Source organism: Drosophila teissieri, chromosome X (genome assembly GCF_016746235.2).
Source record: "Drosophila teissieri strain GT53w chromosome X, Prin_Dtei_1.1, whole genome shotgun sequence".
NCBI classification, from domain to species: Eukaryota; Metazoa; Arthropoda; class Insecta; order Diptera; family Drosophilidae; genus Drosophila; species Drosophila teissieri.
In genome coordinates, this window is record NC_053034.1 from 711,770 (window position 1) to 731,813 (window position 20,044).

General features: G+C 49.2%; 2 protein-coding genes across 6 annotated transcripts in view; one reads left to right on the plus strand and one right to left on the minus strand.

Moving 5' to 3' along the window:
* The window catches only part of LOC122625246 (uncharacterized protein CG43867), an 88,143-nt gene that overhangs the window by 50,623 nt on the left and 17,476 nt on the right, over window positions 1–20,044 (minus strand). The gene's annotated exons all lie outside the window — the stretch shown is intronic.
* Window positions 6,020–7,444, plus strand: LOC122625252 (trypsin alpha-3). The gene has a single exon (XM_043805272.1). The coding sequence runs from the start codon at window positions 6,020–6,022 to the stop codon at window positions 6,779–6,781; it is 762 nt and encodes a 253-aa protein (XP_043661207.1). The 3' UTR covers window positions 6,782–7,444.

Below are 20,044 nucleotides of genomic sequence, written 5' to 3' on the forward strand. Positions count from 1 at the left end.
CCGGCTAATTAATGTTATCGCATTTCATGCACCACTTGCTAATAGTTATCGACAAATATTTCACTGTCTGACGCCGCCAAAGGCAAAACTAGCGCATTGGGTTTAGATTTCCTTACCATGCCGCCCTCCTTACTCCTTTTTGCGATCTGGGGGATACGGTATTATTTAATTTGCAGGGCAGGCCGGAGACCGGAGAGCGAAGACCGGAAACCGTTTACAGTTTGTTATGCGGTTCATTGGCTGCAGACCGAGGTTCTGATTTCGTATTCCCGGAACGCTTTATTCACGTAATTTATGGCTAATGTCAAGGCAATTGCCGCCGTTTGATTGATGCGAAAGTGGGCAATGATGGAGGAATCACTGGTTTACTTGGAATACAACTGGTGCCCAGCCAACACGGCTCCTCTTCTCAGTGCCCGGTTAATCACAGCTCATACGTGGGTCTTGAATAGCAAACTCATTGGGTTTAAACAAACTCAAGCCCGCGATTCCTTTCAGTGTACATACGGGCAGCCTGTCCGTCCGGAAAGCGCCTTAATTAAAAGCAGCAAATGAAACGCACATCACAGGCCTGGCCAACTTTCCGAAAACCCAAAAAAAAATAAAAATTTTAATAAGTGTAAAAGAAAAGCGGAAGCTGGGAGCGAGTTGCGGAAAAAGGTCGGAAATAATTACGCGGCCGCGGCAGAAGCGAATGAGATTTTGCAGCTCCTGTGGACTCCTGTGCGCGATTTTTTGGCGCATAACAAAGATTTATGCCCGGCCGAAGGTAAAACATAAATTTGATGCGTCTATAAGTAGCCAGCGCGGCGAGAAGCAGAAGCGGCGAAAGCCAAACAATAACAACAACGCTGGGCAGAGTGGCAAGGTGGCAAGGTGGCAAGGTGGGTGGTGATATTGAGGCGAAAAGTTTATCCGCCCCTCGGAATTTGGCTAAAACTTTTCACTCGTGTTGTTCTCGTTGTTGCTGCGGTTGCATGATACGGAAATTTGTGCGGCTGCCACACACCGCCAAACATACACACACACACTTCTTGAACTTTCCCGCCCATGAGCAGCGGCAAAAAGAAGGAAACTTGAGTATTTAGCCGTAAGTGGTAATAATTACGACTCCGGATACGAGGCCCACGGACTACGGAGTACGGACAACGGAGTACGGACTACGGCCCGGAGTAACAGTGGGCGCCACGAAAATGGCCGGCTGGTTTACAGTTACGTTCAGCTGCACACGAGTTAATTAAGTTTAATTGGATTAAAATTATACAAAATTATACGGAAGCTCTCTCTGGCTGGACATGGCCCGCGAAATCTCCATAAAGCACAGGCTGCAGGACCACCGCAGGATGGCAATGGCGGGGCATTGAAAGCACATGAGGCAAGGTTGTTTATGAAATTAAAGTTGCATCAAACAACTAGTAAAAAGTGAATACCCATTATTTATGCATTCTACATTATGCATTTAGTTTATGTTTTTCCATTTCAACTAAACGAGCCAGACAGGCTGCCAAAAACTCTGCGTAAACAAGTTGACCTCAGGAAATCACGATTCCCACGTTGTACAGTTGCCTCGGGGACGCAAAAGCTGACGTTCCATCGCTCAGCTCAGGCGAGGCACCAAAAAAGTTTCCTAATCAACAGTCGTGACGGGCCCACCTCTCCCCTCTCACTCCTCACCCATCACCTCTCCCAGCTGCACTGCTTTATAATGCAAATGGAAAATTCTATTAGGACGAAGGAACGCTTCATTTAATTTACGAGCCAATTTGCCGCCGGGGGAGCAGAGGGGCGAGGTGCTTTGCCCCAGGAATGTTGACAAATTCCACAATATGTTTTCTATGGAGCACTTTTTGGCCTGGCCTGGCATGGCTTGGCCTGCCACCGCCCAAAACACTCCCCAGTGCACTATTCGGATTTCGAAGAGCTTGCAGCCTGCCAGCGCTGCAAAGTATGCTTTAATTTTATGACACCAACACAGCACACAGTACACAGTACAGCCTGCTCCATCCCCAATGCTCTTTATTGAAATATTATGCAACAAAGTTGATGAATTTCGAGCCCGACAAACTTCGGCGGTGCAAGGGGACTGCGCATTAAGCGAGTCCCGAGTTCCGAGTTTCGAGTCCCGAGTCTCGGCCAGGATAAGAGTGTGGAGGGTGGCCAATGACTCTTGGCCCTTTTATCATTGTATCAGGTGTTTGCCAGGCTCGCAAGACGGCGGGCCGGGAACAAAGCAAAAAATATTATAATAGCAATTGAGAATTGCTGATGAGCCCTGCCACCAGCCACCAGTCACCAGCCAGCAGGCTGAGGACTCGAGTCTGGGGCTCGCTCTGGCTTTTCGGCGAACTGTCAGCTCACAAGGATGTGCACTGGGTGAAACTAGGAAACCCGAAAGTTCAGAGGGACTAGACATAGAGTTTGGGGCTTGGGGAAAGTTATAAAATTAAACCACGTTTAACATGCTTAGTGGCTTAGTAGCAAACAGTACTAGTACTACAGAATGCATTAAACCGATCAAAAGCAATACAAATTTGACAGCCACAGCAGTTTAGGTGGGTTTTTCTTCGTGTGCATAAACAGGAGCTGAGGCTCCTGGTTCTGGTTCGGGTTCTTTGCACAGACTTGATGCCGAGGGAGCATTTTAATTATTCAACATTGTTGACAAAGTTTCCCCTGCCTGCGTGTGAGGGACGGCTGTTGAGGCTGTTGAGCAATATGATTTGCTGCTTGAGCAGTCAAAAGTTGGCTCACAGCGATGAAAGCGATGAAAAAGCGGCGAAAGGCAAAAGGCAAGAGCAAAATTCGGTCTACAGCGGCAGGATGGCAAATTGGTAGTTGCTCATTCTGCTAAAATCGCCCGAGGCAACGCATAGAGATCGAATGGCCATCAAAGGAGTGCCAAAATCCAGATTTAAACAAGTCTAGAAAGCTGGTGTATATGGACGGATGTGAAGCATATTTCCGCTCACTTGCAATGAAAATGAAAATAAGTGAATTCATTCGAAAACTATCGATTATTTTGGACAGGGGGCTGACTCCTTCCAAAATTATAGTCTCGGTGACTACATGTTTTTCTTCACAGCAGTGCAGCAGTGAGCAAACAGAGCTGAAAACAGGAGCATGCTCCTAATAGTCGAGTGTCTCGACTACTAGATACCCGCTACTCAGCTAAAGGATGCGATGCTGCAGAGCGATGTTGCCAACGAGCTGCACTAGGTTTCTTACAATCCGTTGGCCAGATCAAGTTGCCAAGCGATTCTGAAGCAACTCCTTCCCTCTGTTGCATTCCTTTTTAGCGAATATAGTATACCCTTTTAAATGCAAAATGGAAAGATGTAGTATGGACTGTATTGAGCAAAAGCCGGAAATGCCACACTCAGAACCCCAGTGCAGTTCGGCATTGGCGCCACATTTTGGACGACGCGCCTCAATAATTCTGTTTGCCCACATAGCAACAGGGAGCGCAGGGGGGGAAGAGTGCGTGGTCGGAAAAAGAGCTGGCTGGAGCAGTGGGGAGGGGGACGGGGAGAGGGAGACGCGGAACCGCACACGGAGTGCGGGCGATGCAACATGTTTCGAGTGGAGGCGAAGGCACTGCTGCAAACCTATGAAGTTGCCGTGCAGCATTGTCATCGGCAGATAGTTATGCTAAATATATTTAGAGACCCCAAACTGCGACTCCTGTTGTCCGTACTCGAGCTTGAAAGCTGAGATTTCAAAAATTGGCCTCGACGGCCAGGAAGCGGAATTACCCCAATTTAAAGAACCGTGCTCCTGCTTCTCGCAGTGACTACGGCACGAGAAGCAACCGTCCATTCACGGCCCATGCGAATTACCATGCAATTGTTTGCCTTTGGCAGCCCCATTCCGTTTCACTTGCCACCAACTGACCACCGACCACCGCCCACACACCCATCCACCCACGCAGGCCAAAAGCCAAACCGAAGCCAAGCAAATGTGGCAAGGAAGCGAACCGAAATGGAATGGACTGGAGTGGAATGGAACGCCGGCCGGAAGTGGCAAGAAGAGGAGAGAGGACTGCACGAAGGACCGCACAGCACTCGCAGACTGCCTGGCGTCGTCGTCGTCGTCGTCATTTTCAAGTGGCGCGACCATTATCGATTAAAAAAGTTCGGTAGCGCGGCGTACGACAGGAGGTCAGGTGAACTGTACGCGTACACAGAGGGAAAAACGTAGTCGAATTGCTGTGGAAATATGTGTTTCAGTTTCCGTTTCTCAGAAATCAATGAAAGCTCAGAAAGAGAACTCCGTCTTGTGCTCAAATTCAGCACAGTGACTGTGTGGCGCACAATCGAGCACTGGTTTCGTTCGGTGTAGCAGGGAGCGAGGCGTTGAAGGAAGCAGCGATGGTGCAGCCCTGGCCCTGCACTGCACTTTTTCTGATTAACTGTTGCATAATTTTCGGGCCTGCGGTTTCCCTTTGTGAGCGCCGGCCTGCTAATTGAATTTGCATGACAAATCAGGGCACTCACTCGAATGAATAACGAATTGTGAGTGCGCATATGAACGGTGACGGTTACGGGGTGTGGCGTGTGGGATGAAAGTTACTTAAAAATGTGTGCGACCCCCAAAGAAGGAGAAAGGGGGGGTGTCTTCACACAATAGACTTGCATATTTAAGCACGACACTTATATGTTCCAGCCCCATTCTCCACCACCTCCACCTCCACCACCGCCCGCTTTTCGGCAGCATTTCGGCGGCGAGTCGAACAATGAGGCTTTTGTATGCCACAGCGCGTTTGCTTTTTTATTCCTGCTGCTGCCCCCACAGAGGAAGACACGCATATGCCACATACGTGGTCCATTGTTTGTATTGAACGCAAGGAGCAAAGGGCTGCGGAGAAAGGCGCAGAGAGGGGGCGCCTCCCAGAAAAGCCGAGCAGAGAAAGGCAAGCGAGCTCTCGACTGGGGCGTTTTCATTTGCGCTTTAAATCTAAGAATAATAGCCGCCTTGATTACATTCACGCCGCTTTATGACAAGCGAAAAAAATGAGTCGGCGGGAAAAGGGAGCACACATGGCGGCAAACAAAAACAACGAAGGTAGGGAAAGCACAGTGTAGCAAGTGCTTAAAGTGATTTCTAGGACTGCTTTGGGCCGCACTCTTATCTAAAAGCAAACATGCCATAAGTTGGCTGAGAAAACGCTTGCAGGTCGCGGAAGTTCCTGCCACACATCTAGCAGTGTCAAAATGCAGGATGCAGGTTGCAGCATGGCAAAGGAATGCCGAGGAGGCACGATTGTACACACTCATCGATGACTGCTTTGCCCCACTGTGCGCCTTCAGTGGGGCTCAAATGAAAAGAAATGAAATTAAGTGGCATGTTGTTGCTTGTTCGCCGCGCGTGGGAGGATGTGGGAATGTGGCCACGCATGACCAACTTGCCACCACCCCCACCACCCACAGCACCCACAGCACCCAAGGCACCCGAAACAGCACCACCACCACACCACAATCAAACAGACGTCGTCTGCCTGCCACTTGAGCCCCACACTGTAAGCCCGTTAAACATTTCGAGTGTTAATTGTGTGCGAACAACAATAACAGAGGGCATGGGCATGGGCATCGCATTGGCAGTGGTGTGGGATTGGGATTGCGATTGAAGACTTAGTGGAGGAGGAGGCTGGTGGAGGAGGCTGGTGGCTGGAGAGGAGTGACAGGCCGTCGTGATTGGAGCATGGCATGCTCAAGGTTGCTCCTGCGATATTAACTTGTGTTTCTCATGCCCAACAGGATCTGTGGCTCAAGAGCCAAGACAGGATTACGTTCTACCGTTGAAGGACCCTTGCCACCGAGTACTAATATTCCGCACTAGGATTGTGGCAGACTATGCTGGCAGTTCCACCAAAGCACGTCCCTGTCACAACTTCCCCCCCATTATAAGCATAGCATTAGCTATCCCACAGTGAAGTTTGTGTAACCGCATCGAATGGAATCGCCACGGCTTCCACCGCCGTATCCGATCGCATCCGCTCAGCTTCTCGGCCAGTACATGCACGATGACAGCCGCAGTGGAGTCGCTGCAGCTCGTGCTCCTCGCCATCGCGGTCAGATGGGGTGCTGCCCTTCACCAGGGCGCCCCGGTGCAGCAGCAGAGCTACGGCTATGTGATGCAGATCTACGGCCCGAAGTTCCTGGCCGCCGGATCGCTGTTCAGTGCGCGGTACGTGCTAACGGTGGCCCACTGTTTCAGGAAGAACACCAAGCCGGAGGAGCTGACGGTGCGCGCGGGCTACGAGTGGATAGCCTGGGAGTACCGGGACAGACCGGTGGCAGGACTGCTGCGCCACCCAAAGTTTTCGCCCCTGACCCTGCGAAACGACATTGCCGTGCTGAAGGTCAAGGCGGCCATTTTGCACTCCCGCAAGATCAAGTACATCGGCCTCTGTTCGAAGCCCTTGAGCCACAAACCGAACGCACAGCCGCTGGAGGTTGCAGGCTGGAGTTTGATGCACATCAACCAGCCGCTCAAAGCCATCAGTGTCCAAGTGGAGCCCCAGAAAAACTGCGGCCACTGGTTTCCCCAGCTGCCAGGCGGCGTCACCTGTGTCGCGACCCCGAAGGGGGAGGGCCTGTGCTACGGGGACTCCGGGGATCCCCTGGTCAGCGGAGGAGAGGTCTGCGGCCTGGCAATCGCCTTTCGGAAGTGCGGAGACAGGCGGTATCCCGCCCTCTTCACGGATGTGCACTACCATCGCGCCTTCATTGCCCAAGCCGTACTGACTTTGGACAGGGAACTGCTCAAGAAGCCACGGGGCTGAGTCGGGCGCACTAATATTATACTTATACATATACTTATACTTACAATCACGCCAAAGAGATCACGTTAAACATGCCCAATTGCAGCTGAACAAAGTGTGTTTGTGGTTAAAAGACTCACCTGCAACGGAACAGAAGAAAAATTCAATTATAACCGAGTAAAGAAAGGCAAAGACAACTAGAGCGGTGGAGCTCCTTTGGAAGTATTTTGTAAAACATCTGAATATTATTCTGCCATTCAAGGCACCTGACATTACCCATTGTTTGTGCAAAGAGTAGATTGAAGTCCTCATAAAGCTTGCAGAGTTCAGCAGCTCGCACTCATTGATGGATGCCATCAGACCAAACCGAATCGACTGCCGTATTCTTCGCTCCATTCCCGAAGGCAAATCAATTTGCGCTTTACACAAAAACCCAACAAAAGGTCCCCAGTCTGAGTTGTTTGGCTTGAGGAATTGGAGGTACAGTTGGCTGCTTTTGGTCGCTCGAAAATCACGGCACATAACCCATTAACCCGCCGCTCCAGCCAAATGCATGTGAAGCGAACGGGGACGATTTCCATACAATTCTCCCGGAGTTTTTTCCCCGCTTTTTCTGTAAGCCTGCCCTGCTCAGGAGCATTTAATGAATTCATATGTTTAATAAAATCTACACGTGAACATGAATATACAACGTGGCGGTGGAGGGGGAGCTCATGCTGTCGCACAAAAGGACAACCTGAGTCGAGTCCTGCGAGTCCTGGCACAAAAGTGTGCAACGCACATCGGAAAGAACGTGGGACGCCACATGGGGATGGTAGCCATCGCAGCGGATGGAATAGCAGTTTCTTTTTGAATAGTTTGACGATGACAATGACGAAGACGACGACGATGGCGATGACGATGACGACATGTTGACGTCATGTCGCCTGGGTTCTCCAAGGATCTTGAGAGGATATCAAGCGAGCGGATGGCTCTGAGCTTCTCGGCCAAATTAAAATCATATTAAATTTGCATATTTGCATGTTTCGCAAGTGTCGGAACAAAGTGTGCGAGTCATTGCTATCGGTTATCAGGTTAGCGACAGGTGTTGCATAACAGACTTCGTCTGGCGCGGCTTTTGGAAACACCCATTTAAAATTCACAATCTCAGGGGGAGCCAGGCGACCGCGATGTGTTTAGTTTTGGAGGAATTTAAGCGAAGAGTCGAGTGAGAAACATAAAGGCGCCCTGGCAGATGTCCTTCGATTGTTTATGTCCATCAGCGATGGATTATTCAGGGCCACTCAGCACGTAGCAACCAGGCTACAAGAGTAACTGGTAACTGGGACGACCAAGCCACCACCAACTTACGCCCACTAAACAAACAGACCTCACTCACATACACATACACATACACATACACAGGCACAGAAGTTTTCGACAAATTCTCTTCTCGACCACAGAACTGTCGAGAAGAGCACTTCCAGTGACCCAATCTCTAAAAATAAACAGAAAGAGTCATCCTGGCGACCGACGGAGGTGAGGCAATTTGCGAAAACCGGCGTAGGAGGTCCAAAAGTCGGTCAAGTTATTGTCGGGAAAACGGAAAATGCCTGAGACCGAGAACGAGAGCGAGAACGAGAACGAGACCGAGAGAAGTCATCCAATTGGCAATTGTGATAAATTGTACTTTTTAGCAATTTAAGCCCGAGGAAAACACAAGCTGACAGAGAATTTAGGATCGCGTCAGCCCCTCGTCATAATCAAGGGAAAGGGCCGAAAAGGTTTGGGTTTGACTTCTCTGGCCAAGAATTCCATTCTGAGTTTTCCCATTTCCCTAGCTGTCCGAAATGTAAAACTTTTTCACTAATAATGCCTCAATTGTGCTACACTCCGGCTACGGGCATAAAAAGGATTGTCCACTCTTTCTCATACCATACCACACCACACCATAACATAGCATAGCATACCATACCATAGCATACCATAAAAAGCCACACACCCACACATATGAAACACATTACCCTAGTTACTTTTTTTGACTGGCTCTTCCCTATCCCTGTCCCGCTCGTATTTTCCGTTCTTTTCGTATCTTGTGTATTAATCCTAATTGAAGGGAAATCCCCTGATGGACACGCACTTTCCTTGGGGTGAGAGCGGCAACCCTTTTTTTTGTTCTCCGTTCTTGTTCTTGGCCATTTTACGCCGCTTTTCTGTGCAGTTTTGCTTTCACTTTCGTTGCTGGAGCTAAAAAGTGAACTAAGGACTTAAGCATATCTCTCGAGAGAGAGCAAGTGTGGGGGGCCAGGGCCAGCATGAATAGATAAATTCTAGCCAACCCTCCTCCCCGATTTCCACACGTGCCCTACATGTGCCTTCAATCAAAACACCGTGGCATACTTTCTGGCCTTGGCCCCTATCTTATAATTACACTGCCACAGAGCAGAAATGTCCTGCAAGGAATGGCGAAAAATGCTCAAATAGACATTTAATGATTCCCCATTGTCATTACATAAAGGTGACTTATAAAAACATTATTTCACACGCACACAAGGGAGGGGTGGAATGGGTGGAATGGAGGAAAGGGGGTAAATTGGGGGAAATTCTCGAAGGAAAGCCATGCGGGCCGAGCTTATTTGTTGCCACGCAGGCATTTCACGTTGGCTAACGAGCACTTTGGGCATACAACGCTCTTATTCCGGCGCTGTTCGTCCAGAGGAGGAGGTCATATTAAAACCCACACGGAGCCAACTTCCGGACACGCAGTGTGTTTCATTATTTTCAAATATTTAGCTAGGCAGAAAAATTTCGGCATTGGTCACACTGGACTGGCATTAGCTGGTCACACTTTTCGGGTTTCAAAACCACTTTAAGGGGAGGCACTTTAACTTATGAAGATTTGGTACGACACTACACTTGAAAGCCAAATCGATCGCTCGAGTGCTGGAAATTGGTTTGGCTCTCAGTCGAAAGGACGTCGTCCTGTTTCTCAGCCACGACTGTACCCTCGAAGGACCTTTGGCAATCTTTTGCCTGGTGCCACTTGAAAGTTTTGAACCGAAGAAGTTTGGTCGGTCGGACGACCACAAGAGGAGTTTTTTGTTTGCCCGTCTGATTGGGATGCATTCGATTAAAGTTCCGCTCCTGCCTACTGAAGGATTACTTCGACTTACTTACTTGCATTCGGAATCGGCATTATTTTGTCATATTTTACTTGACACCTTGTTCAAATTGTCGCAGCCATAGCCATGCTCCCATTTTAAGGACTCTTTATGCGTCCATTGCCGTTCCACATTTTCGAGGGATTTGAAGGGCCGCTGGTTAGTTAGGCAAACAATGAAATGTCCGCATATTTGGCACCATTACTCAAATTGCCATTATGCACGCGCTTCGCCTTCGCCTCGAATCGGGGCAACCAGTAATCGAGGGGCTGGCTCCCCGATCCGCCACCATTATGGCGGCCACAAATGCGATGCAGTGGAGTTTTCCCCCACAGTTGTTCAAACGGCAATGCGACAATAGCAGGTGAGACAGAGACAGCGAGTGCGAGAGAGAGAGCGGGAGAGGGAGAGAAAGGGAGCGCATAGAGGTAACCGCAACCGCATCGAGCACTGCATTTTTCCGCTTTTCCCCTTTGGCACGTGTGTCGAGTTCATTATCGCCTCTACAAAACACACACACACAAACGCGGCATTTGGAACCGTGTGGAACTATGTATGCATATGGAGCATTTGCATTGGCATTTTCTATTGCCATTTTCTTTCTCGGTTTTGGGGGCACATTACAATTTAAATTGTTCGCATGCGGCCGGCCAAACTTGTCGCATATTATTTATTTTATTTATGGGGGAAGCCCCATAAAGCAAAAAGCTTTGCATACATTTCGGGGCAGGCGCAGGAGGGGGGCGCGGGGCAGGATACAGGATCCGAAAAGGAAGACCGCACGCTGTGTTTGCGGACTAGGCTCAAGATTTATGGCTTTGCGACAGGCGGAGCAGACAGACAGACCAACAAACGAACAGGCCAACAAACGAGCAAACGAACTGGAGGGACAATGGACAGTCGGACGGACGGACAGACTAACGGACGGACAGACGAACGGACGGACAGCCGAAGCAGACAAGGGCAAACAGAAAGCCAAAGAAAACGAAGACAGACAGCCGGAAAAAAGGGAGTAAGGAAGTTGGAAAAGGGGGCGGGAAACCCTTGAAGAACTGGCCGGAACAATGAAACTTCAAGAAAACCACAAAGTTAAGCGACGGGGAACTCGGAGCCTAAACACTCTCTCCACCCAAAAGCAGCGGAGCGCTGATTTCCCGCCTGTGGAAGGAGTTCATGGTCCGAGTCCGAGTCCGAGCCTATTTACCTAATGTCTATGCCTGTGAACTCTTAAAGAAACTAAAACAACCACCAGCCATTGAGAGAAGAACTAGAAGTGGGCACAGAGCAGTGGTGTATCTTGAAATCTTTAAATGAATCCCCTCATACCAACCCATAAACAGATTTAACACAATAGACAGACTTAATAGCAATATCTCAGTGGAGTGTGCAGATTGAACCTCCTCAGCTCACCTTTCTCAACATGTCGTCCAGCGAGTCCACGTCCAGGCCGGCGTAGTTGTTGTTGAACTGACTGGAGCAGTTGGAGGAGTTGCTGGTGTACCGCTTTCGCCTGCCCAGCGCGGGCGAGTTGACCAGCGAGCTGGGTCCGCTGGAGCCGGCATAGCCCAGCTGGGCGGCGGCCATGAGCGGGTAGAGCGATGGGTGGGGCAACTGGTGGGGCAGCGGGTGGCCGGTGGCCAAGTGACCCACGTGGCCCAGATGATGGTGTGAGCTGCCGGGGGAACAGCACACCGCCAGGCAGGCAGCTGCCGGACCCGCTCCATTGGCCACCGACGATGCCATTTGGGCACTGCGCACCGCTGCCAAGGGCGAAGGCGGAGCGGTGTGGTGGTGCAGCTGCAGGTGGTGCAGCGGCGATCCGTGATGCTGATGATGGTGGTGCTGCAAGTAGGCCGGCGACAGGGATCCGCTGCCCGACGAACATGAACCGCCTGCCGGACTGGCGGAGTTCTCCACGAGGGTGCTGTTCGTGGAGCTGGAGGATTCGATAATGGTGGTGGTGGTAGTGGTGCTAACGGAGACCTCCATGCTGGCGGTGACGGCACCGGACAAAGTCAGTGAAGATGCTCCTACGCCCGATCCTGAGGTGGGACGATCTGCCTCTCGTTGCTTGGGCAGGTGTGGAAGCTTGGTGGACCCAGTGGCATCCATCGGGTCCGCTTCGCAGTTATCAGCCAGAGTTCGTTGTTCTGCGAGTATTGAGTTCCTTTTCACCGCTGGCGGGTTATGCGGGCTATGCGGTTTATGCGGGTCATGCGGGTCATGCTGGTCATGCTGGTCACACGAGGCGGCCGTCCATTGCATAGTTTGTGGCACACATTAAACACTCGATGATCTTTAACGCACTTTAACCTGCTGCAAGTGGCAAAGGAATTGCTGCAGTTGCACTCTCTCCTGTCGCGTCTGGCATGCAAATTTATGTTGCCATTGCCATCGGCAATTGTTTGTTTTTTAATTGCCGGCTGCCATTCTCTTGCTCTTAGGCGTCCCCACATGATTAATGGCCCCCAGGGGTTAAGAGCTGGTCAGTGGCGGCCGTTAAAGGGTTAAGGCGCGGGCGGACGTTAACCGCAGAAACAGATTGTTGTCATTTGCCACTTGCCATTTGCCATTTGCCATTTGATGGGACTAAATCGAAATCCGAATCGAACGGAAATCGAATTCCACAGCGTCCGTCGCCATAAAAAGTATAAATAAATTAAATCTGATTCCCGCCACCAGACAACAGGACGCACATAAAAAAGAGGAAGGGTTGCTACTTTGTACGGCTAAATCGATTTCGCAATTGGATCCCTGGTGGGCCTGACATAAAAGTATCACCCCATCACCCGAGCAGTGCCTTCCCTGCCTTCAAGCTTTAATTAAACGAAAACATTTGAAATACAAGCAAAATATCAGAACTTTAACTGTTATTAAAACCAGCTCATCTGCACAAGCACTTGTGTACGACTCAAAAATGCTGGCGCTGATAAATAACTGATGGGGCATTTAGAATTTCGCAAAACAAAATCGCTGGAAGAAGGGCAACTGGACCAGGAAGCGGAAGTGGAAGCGGAGAAGGACTTCACACACGCTTGACTTGAGCCAGACGTTGGACGCGTTGGCAATTTACAACAAGCAGCAATCAATTCCAGAGCATAAATAACTCAATTTCCAACGCCCCGCCCCCAACCCCATCGATGGGGCTAATGCTGTCCGGCCATCGATAAATTTTCCGAGAAGGTGGGGGGCGATGGACCATGGAGATGGAGATGGAGATGGATGGGGCTCTCCGCCATCGGGAAAGGGGGGGTGGAGATGGAGATGGAGCAGAGACAGATTGTGAAGTTCGAATTAAGAGGAAAGTTGGAGAGGGGCATCTGAAGCTTGGCTAATTAGTGGCTAAACCCATTTCGATTATGCGCCAGACTTCGTCATGATTTAAAGCTCACTAAACGGCCAGAAAAATATGTTGGCCACGAAGCTGTAATCCAGCTATATGAAAACGACACCAAAAGTGCTATGCCAACTTCAAACTTTGATGGTTTCGAAATTTCTCTTTGTGTATCTGGCAGCAGAGATCAGATTTTAAGTGAAGTTGGCCGGAGAAATGCGATGCAACAGCATCAGAAGCAACAGCAGCAGCAAAAGAGTCGCCATGTAAGGGCGATTTGGGGTGAAGGGGGAGCGGGAGCGGTGGTTTTCAAGGGGGGTTTAGCAGGGTGTCCTGGCCAGGACATGTCCTCTGTGCACAAGTGTGCGTGTGTGTGTGTGTTCGTGGGCTCTTGTTGCCGGACTACTGGTGTCTGAAGTTTTGTATCGTCCATTTAACAATGTGTGCCACACACACACACACACACAAAGTGCACGATGATGATGATGATACATACACTGGTCGAAAAGGGGGTACAATGCTAGGGAGCAGAAGGAGTCGGAGGAGCCGGAGGAACCAGAGGCGTCCCCCAGTGGGCGGCTCATGCTTTCAGCCATGTGTGGCAGTTCTTGTAAGGACAAGCCGTTTTGGAATCTATATGGCCAGGCCATAATTCACTGGAGATAATATACATATGCCCTGTGTGTGCGAGTGTGTGCGAGTGTGCGGCAGGTCCTCGTCCGTGCGCTGGTATAAGTGGGTGGCAGACAGGAGGCTTGCAATTGCCCCGGCACACGCACACGCACACAAGAACACCAGGACACCAGAACTCCAGAACTCCAGAACACCTAGGCATATAATAATGACACGAGCTTGAAATTTAAAGCCTGTGCAACAGAAAAGGTCCTCGAAGCGCCCAAGGCAAGGGGCAAAGGGGCAAGGGGCAAACGGACACTGGCAGGCCAGCCTTTTGATTCAATTTCGGTTCAAGTTCGAATTTCATTTCATTTTCGGGCGAGGCAGAAGCTATCTGATCTGATTTTCCAATTTAAACAACTGGTATAATGAAATGCACGAAATTATATTTCAAATTCAAGTGCCTGAAAGCCACGCTCACAGCGTAAATTATTAGCATAAAGCGTGTGAAAGCAGTGGAAAATCTGATTAGGTTCAATTACAATTGGATTAACATTTCACTCAGATTTCACAAGCGGAGCAGAGCACTAAATGGCAGTCACTGAAAGCGGATCGCAGCATATTTTCGGCAAAAATTCCAATGGCTCTGGCCCCGAGCAACAAAACCCGCTTTGAGTTCCAGTTTCACAGACTCGAAAGGGGAAGAGTTGTGGCACAGATAGGCGCCGCACATAATATATAAAAACTCAAAATAAACACAAACAAGGCAAACAACACGGGATGTGGCCGAAACAAAAGACACGCTCATATTCCTCAAGTTTCAACAATGTTTACTTTGCCCATTTCGATGTTATTCTGTTATTGTTTCCGTGAGCATTTTAGATTTGCATGAGCCAAACTGGAGAGAATGCAACAATTTTGCAGGCGGTAGCTGCTTCACTGACCAGCTACTTTGACTGGAAAAAAAATGGAAAAAAAATAAATTGTAGCGCAACCGATTCAACTTTTCCACGCACAACGCCAAACGCACAGCGGACGACGGACGACGGAACCCGGAAAGCGGAAGCGGAAGTGCAGGACCTGCGGCACGGACCACGCAACGCGTTACGCAGCCAAAGACAAACTGATTGCCGTGTGCCATGCCACGGATATATGGATGTGATTTACCGACCTACACAGCCGCAGTCGCACACACACACATGCACACACACTCGCACTCGCTTTCGAACAGCCGAACAGCTGGCGGGGAATGCGCATGTGTGTGTGTCCGCGCGGGGAGTTCAGGTTCAGTGGTGACTTTTCAGTGGGCAATTTCCCGAGTGGGAAATCGCTTCGAAGGACCAAGGTCCTTCAGGTGGGACTTTTTCGAGCGACGACGAGCAAAAGATGAGAAACAGAAACAGAAACGGAAAAACGTGATTTATCAATGCGCATCTAGTGGATATATCAGCAGCAGTTTGTCTGGTAATTGGGACTTTAGGCCAGCAGAAGCCTTCACACATCCATTCTATGGACCCCAAGCCAACTGCAGTTCGAGCGCCAAAACAGCAGAGGGCTGAATTTCCCAGTATTTCTCGGCGCGAGGACTTTCCCTCTTGCTGCCATGGTGGGTTCGTGGAGTCGTGCCGTCGTGGGCTCGGCGCTTCGGGCCTGCTGATTGCTCCCGCCGCTCAGGAAGTCCTCCGCCTCGGCAGGAGCTGCCCGCCATTCTGTAGCATACTTTCCCGCTCTGATTGTGTACATTAAAGCCAACCAAAAAAAGAAGCACACACACACACACACACAGAGACACACACAAAAGGAGGAAGATGGAGCAAAAACGAGGCGGCACTCTCGTTCGCTTAAAGCGGCCAAGAAACCAAGTTGGCCACATGTTTTGGCCGCCTGCGAATTTTAATGACTCCGGCCGTGGGGGAACTGCGCTCCACAGTGCTCCACTTCCGCGACCCTCCGGATTTTCGCCGCCCCCCTGCGCCCCCTCCCCCTGCGCCTACAGTCCTCGTTCACGGTTCGCGTTGCCAAACATGTTTGCATTTGAATTTTAAATTAAACGTCGTCGTCGTCGTCGTCAGCGAGCGATGATGATGACGACAACATGTCAACATCAAACCAAAGAAAGCCCCTCACCACGGGCGGCGTTTGGGGGCGGGGGGAGGTGGCATTAGTTGTCGCTATTGATTTTCGGCTGACCTTTTTCCGCGGCAAGTGGAAAGGCAGATGGGAAGGCCGGAAGGATGGAGTCCTGTCAGGATCGTGGGATTTGGGATCGACTAGGAATCAGCAGAAACATTCTAATGGCGCTGAACTTGAAGAAGGCTTCATTTAAAAGCCAAATCTAGATCATTTGATAGCTTTAAAAGCGGAATGCTAACTTTAAGCTGCTGTCAATTTGGGAAATATCCTGCCAGGTAGCAAGCACGCAATCACACGCAGCAAACCAATTGAAGCAAAAATACTCTGCGCTCGGGCATCTTTTCCCTACGCCATTTGTGGCTTCAACTCAGCAGGAAGCCAACTTGTTGAGCAATTAAGCCCGAACGCTTAACATGTCAAGCCCACCAACTCGATAGATTTGTGTAAACCGAACACGGCGAGGACACGACATCCAAATTCCAAACGCCAAGGATTCAAGCTGCGCCAAGACGACTTGGCAAATAAATATTTATGTGTGAATGTTGCGAGAAGGTAACGGATGCTTTCCCACTCCACGCTCTCCTTTGCAGGCAATGTTTAATGAAAGTGGAAGCCAGCAATCTTGGATTTCGAAAAAGGTGAATTATGGGGGCGCAACTGCCACGAAGGTGCCCCAAAAAAACAGCACACATCGCAGACTAATACGCTGAGTGAGTGCGGAACGACAGCGCGCGACACTTTTAAATTTCCCCCTCAGTTGACGGCGATTGTTTGGCTTTCATCACATGCTGCACATACCCCACAGGCAGAATACCCTGGAACCCCCAAAATCCACACCCGCCGTGCTGGGCTTGTTAAGTGAATGTTTGTCGCCTGTTTGCGGGGGTTGGGGAGGGGAGTTGGATGGAAGGACAAACTCCTGTTGTTGTTGACCAAAGCCCAGCAACGGTGCGCAGCAGGAAAAGCGGAGGAAACCACTGGCTAAAACCCTTTTTAATCCCATGCACACAACACACACACATATTTTATTGCCCTTTTACCCCCGCCATTGCGCTGTCCACCAAAATCCCACTCGCTCCGAATCCATTGGATACGGCTTCTTACGTGGATGAGCGAAGCATCGGATCGGAGATATCGAAGAAAATAGAGATTACTAACAAAGGGATTCAAATATCGGGATTTAAGTATAAGCCATTTGCTCGGAGATCTCTAAATAGTTTGAATAATATGGAGAGATCAATAGATGAAGCACTTCGAGTGCTGCAATCGACAGGCTATGGTTTTGGTTTTGGTTTTGGCATCTCTATTGCCCCATTGCCAGCCCGCTCTTGGCCACTTGTCATAAATTTTGGAGCAAACAATCCCCTCGCTTTTGACCGTCTTGCAATCCGCTTAAAATAATTATTTGGCATTACTTTGAGGGTTCCATTTCATTTGTTGTGCCACCGTGTGTATGTATGTACATAAGCCAGAGTTATGCGTTATGCGTTGCACGATAAAGGACCCAGATAAAAGACAAAAAATATATATGGCCAGAGCTTAGCCCAGTATTTTAGCCAACGAACGAGAATGGGAGCTGCATAAAAAGTATTTCAAAAACGCAGAGCCACCACAGTGCAGACCAGGAAAGTGCAACAGCAAGGCGAGCAAGGATAAATGGTTTTCTCATGGAAATATTTACGCCGGAAAATCCAGACCAAAAATCCATAGCTCTATTTATACAATCAACTATCCACCTTCAACTTTCAGCATATCGATGCCTATTACCAAGGATTTCACCATCCCAGTGGATGGCCAATCTTCTCATGATTTCTCCGCCCTTATCCACTTTGATCCATCGCTACATCCTCATGTCCATCTGCCCGCCGAGCATGGCCCACATTCAAATTGGTCCTTGAGTGGGCAAAACTCGCTTTTAGTTGCGCAGCACTTAGAGCTGGTTAAATACATGTGTACATACATTTATTGTTCATATTTACAAATCAAAAACCTGGCCAAAGAATGGGGGAGAGTGCTGGCAAATGCTGGCGAATGCTGGAAAATGTTTTCAAGCTGAAATATTTATTTGATTTTTTTGTGCCTGCCCTCATTGCCGTATTCCGACTGCCGACTGCCTATTCCCTGAGCTTTCCGGCCTCTTTTTGGCATTGTTTCAGCTTTCGCCTTGTTCCGCCTTGTTTTGCCTTGTTTTGCTTGTTGATTTCATTGTTGTCGAGGGTGGCACATTTTTGCCTTTTGTTTTTTATTTATGCCAGTCTTTAAAGCGAAAAATAAATTAAAGTTCCAGAACCACTAGGAATACGCATCAGAATTGTCGAGACACGACCGAGATTAGATCTCAAACGAAGCGCGCAAGTAAAAGTGCACAACTGGAGTTCTCTAAGAGAGTTTAAGTTTAAGAGATTTTAGAACTAATGGCATCGACAATTAAAGTGTACGCTTTTGGTCCGCCACTCGTGCAGTTCCCATCTTCATCCGGCAGCATATTTTTCTGCATATTTAAGCACGGGAACGTTGAACGCTGAAACGTGGCGAAAAGGCGAAAAGGACCCCAACTATGGTCCTCGCCGTCTGCATCGTGTAATCTTGGCGGCAATGAGAGCGTATGAGGCATTGTCACGCATAATTAAAATTAAATGCGCTTTTGGGAATAATTCAAATGAATAAACGAGCGTAGCCAACATGTGTGCTGCATACACAAAATGAGTTTGTCGCGACAGCACAAACCTTCTCCCCCTCCCCCCAAAAAAAAGCGAAAAGAAATTGCCCCAAACAGAGAAACTTTTTAGAAAGCGATTTCTTGTGCGTAGTCCTCGTCCATTGTGGCCCGCCCCATCCAAGCAGTGGGCGTGGCCAGGACGAAAGTGGGCGTTCTGGAGAGGAATGCCTCATTTATTAGGCGAATGATGGCCATTCATTTTGAGGGCCGGCCATGGTCGACGGTCGATGTGCACATGACTAAAACACAATTTGAATCTCCAGTGCGGCGCATGGTTGAAGTGAACTGGTTGAAGCCAGCCCACGACTCCCACTCCCACACCCACTCCCACCACAGAGGCATCTCATTTTTTCTTCACTAATTGACGTGGCCCAAACGGGTTGGGATTCCACTTCTAATTGCTCAAATAGTTGGACCAACTTGGCCCCACTCTTTGAGCCTTTGGGCAGTTCTCTATCGCATCGCATCGCATCGATGCCCAATTTATGCCGAGGCACGAAGTTGTCAAAAATTTTAATTAAACACGAAGGCAAAGCATTTGGCATCCTCCTCCTCCGCTGGCTGATGGGATGGATAAAAGGGATAAGAGCGGGGTGTCCGCTTGTCACCGACTCAAAAAGTTCTATAATTAAAGGAATTCACTACATTCCAAAGCACCACAAACGCACGTTCGAAAGCAAATTTATGCATTGTATTAAAGAAGCCGTCTTCACAAAGCCAAGTAAGTTACTTCGCTCTTTAAAGAGTTGCAATTAGAAGTTGAGCTTGAATGGTTCGTCAATTACTTGGCCGAATTCAGTTGACCGATTAACGCTAAGCACTCGATATTACGTGATATTCGTTGTATAAGTTGTGGATATTCGTTTCCCGGTCAGAAAACAATTGCAAAGCCTTTGAAAATGGCATGCAAAGAACGACAATCTCTAGTTTTCCCCCCTGTTTTTCCAGTTTTTCCTATAGTTGAATGTGTGCAATTCATACACGGGGAAAACCCATTCGTTCTTTTAGTTTCGACACAACTATTTCATGTACTTTATCTACACATAAGAGGCTAATTACACGGCGATAGCGACGGAACCACTTAAATGCCGAAATCATTTCGTTGTGCCAAGTGTGGCGACTTTTTGTTGCTGTGTACGCATATAGGGACCGATGCAACTGAAACTGAGACGGGAATATCTGCCGGATGCTCCATTGTTCCCAGGAAGTGCCACCATCCTGACAGTTGCCGTCCATTTGCATCGGCGCTGGTGTCTGTGTGGTGGGAGGTGCGTGCCACATGAATCGACAATGGAAGCCAACTTTTGTCAGCGTTTCTCATTTGCGGGAGCTTTGAAAAAGAG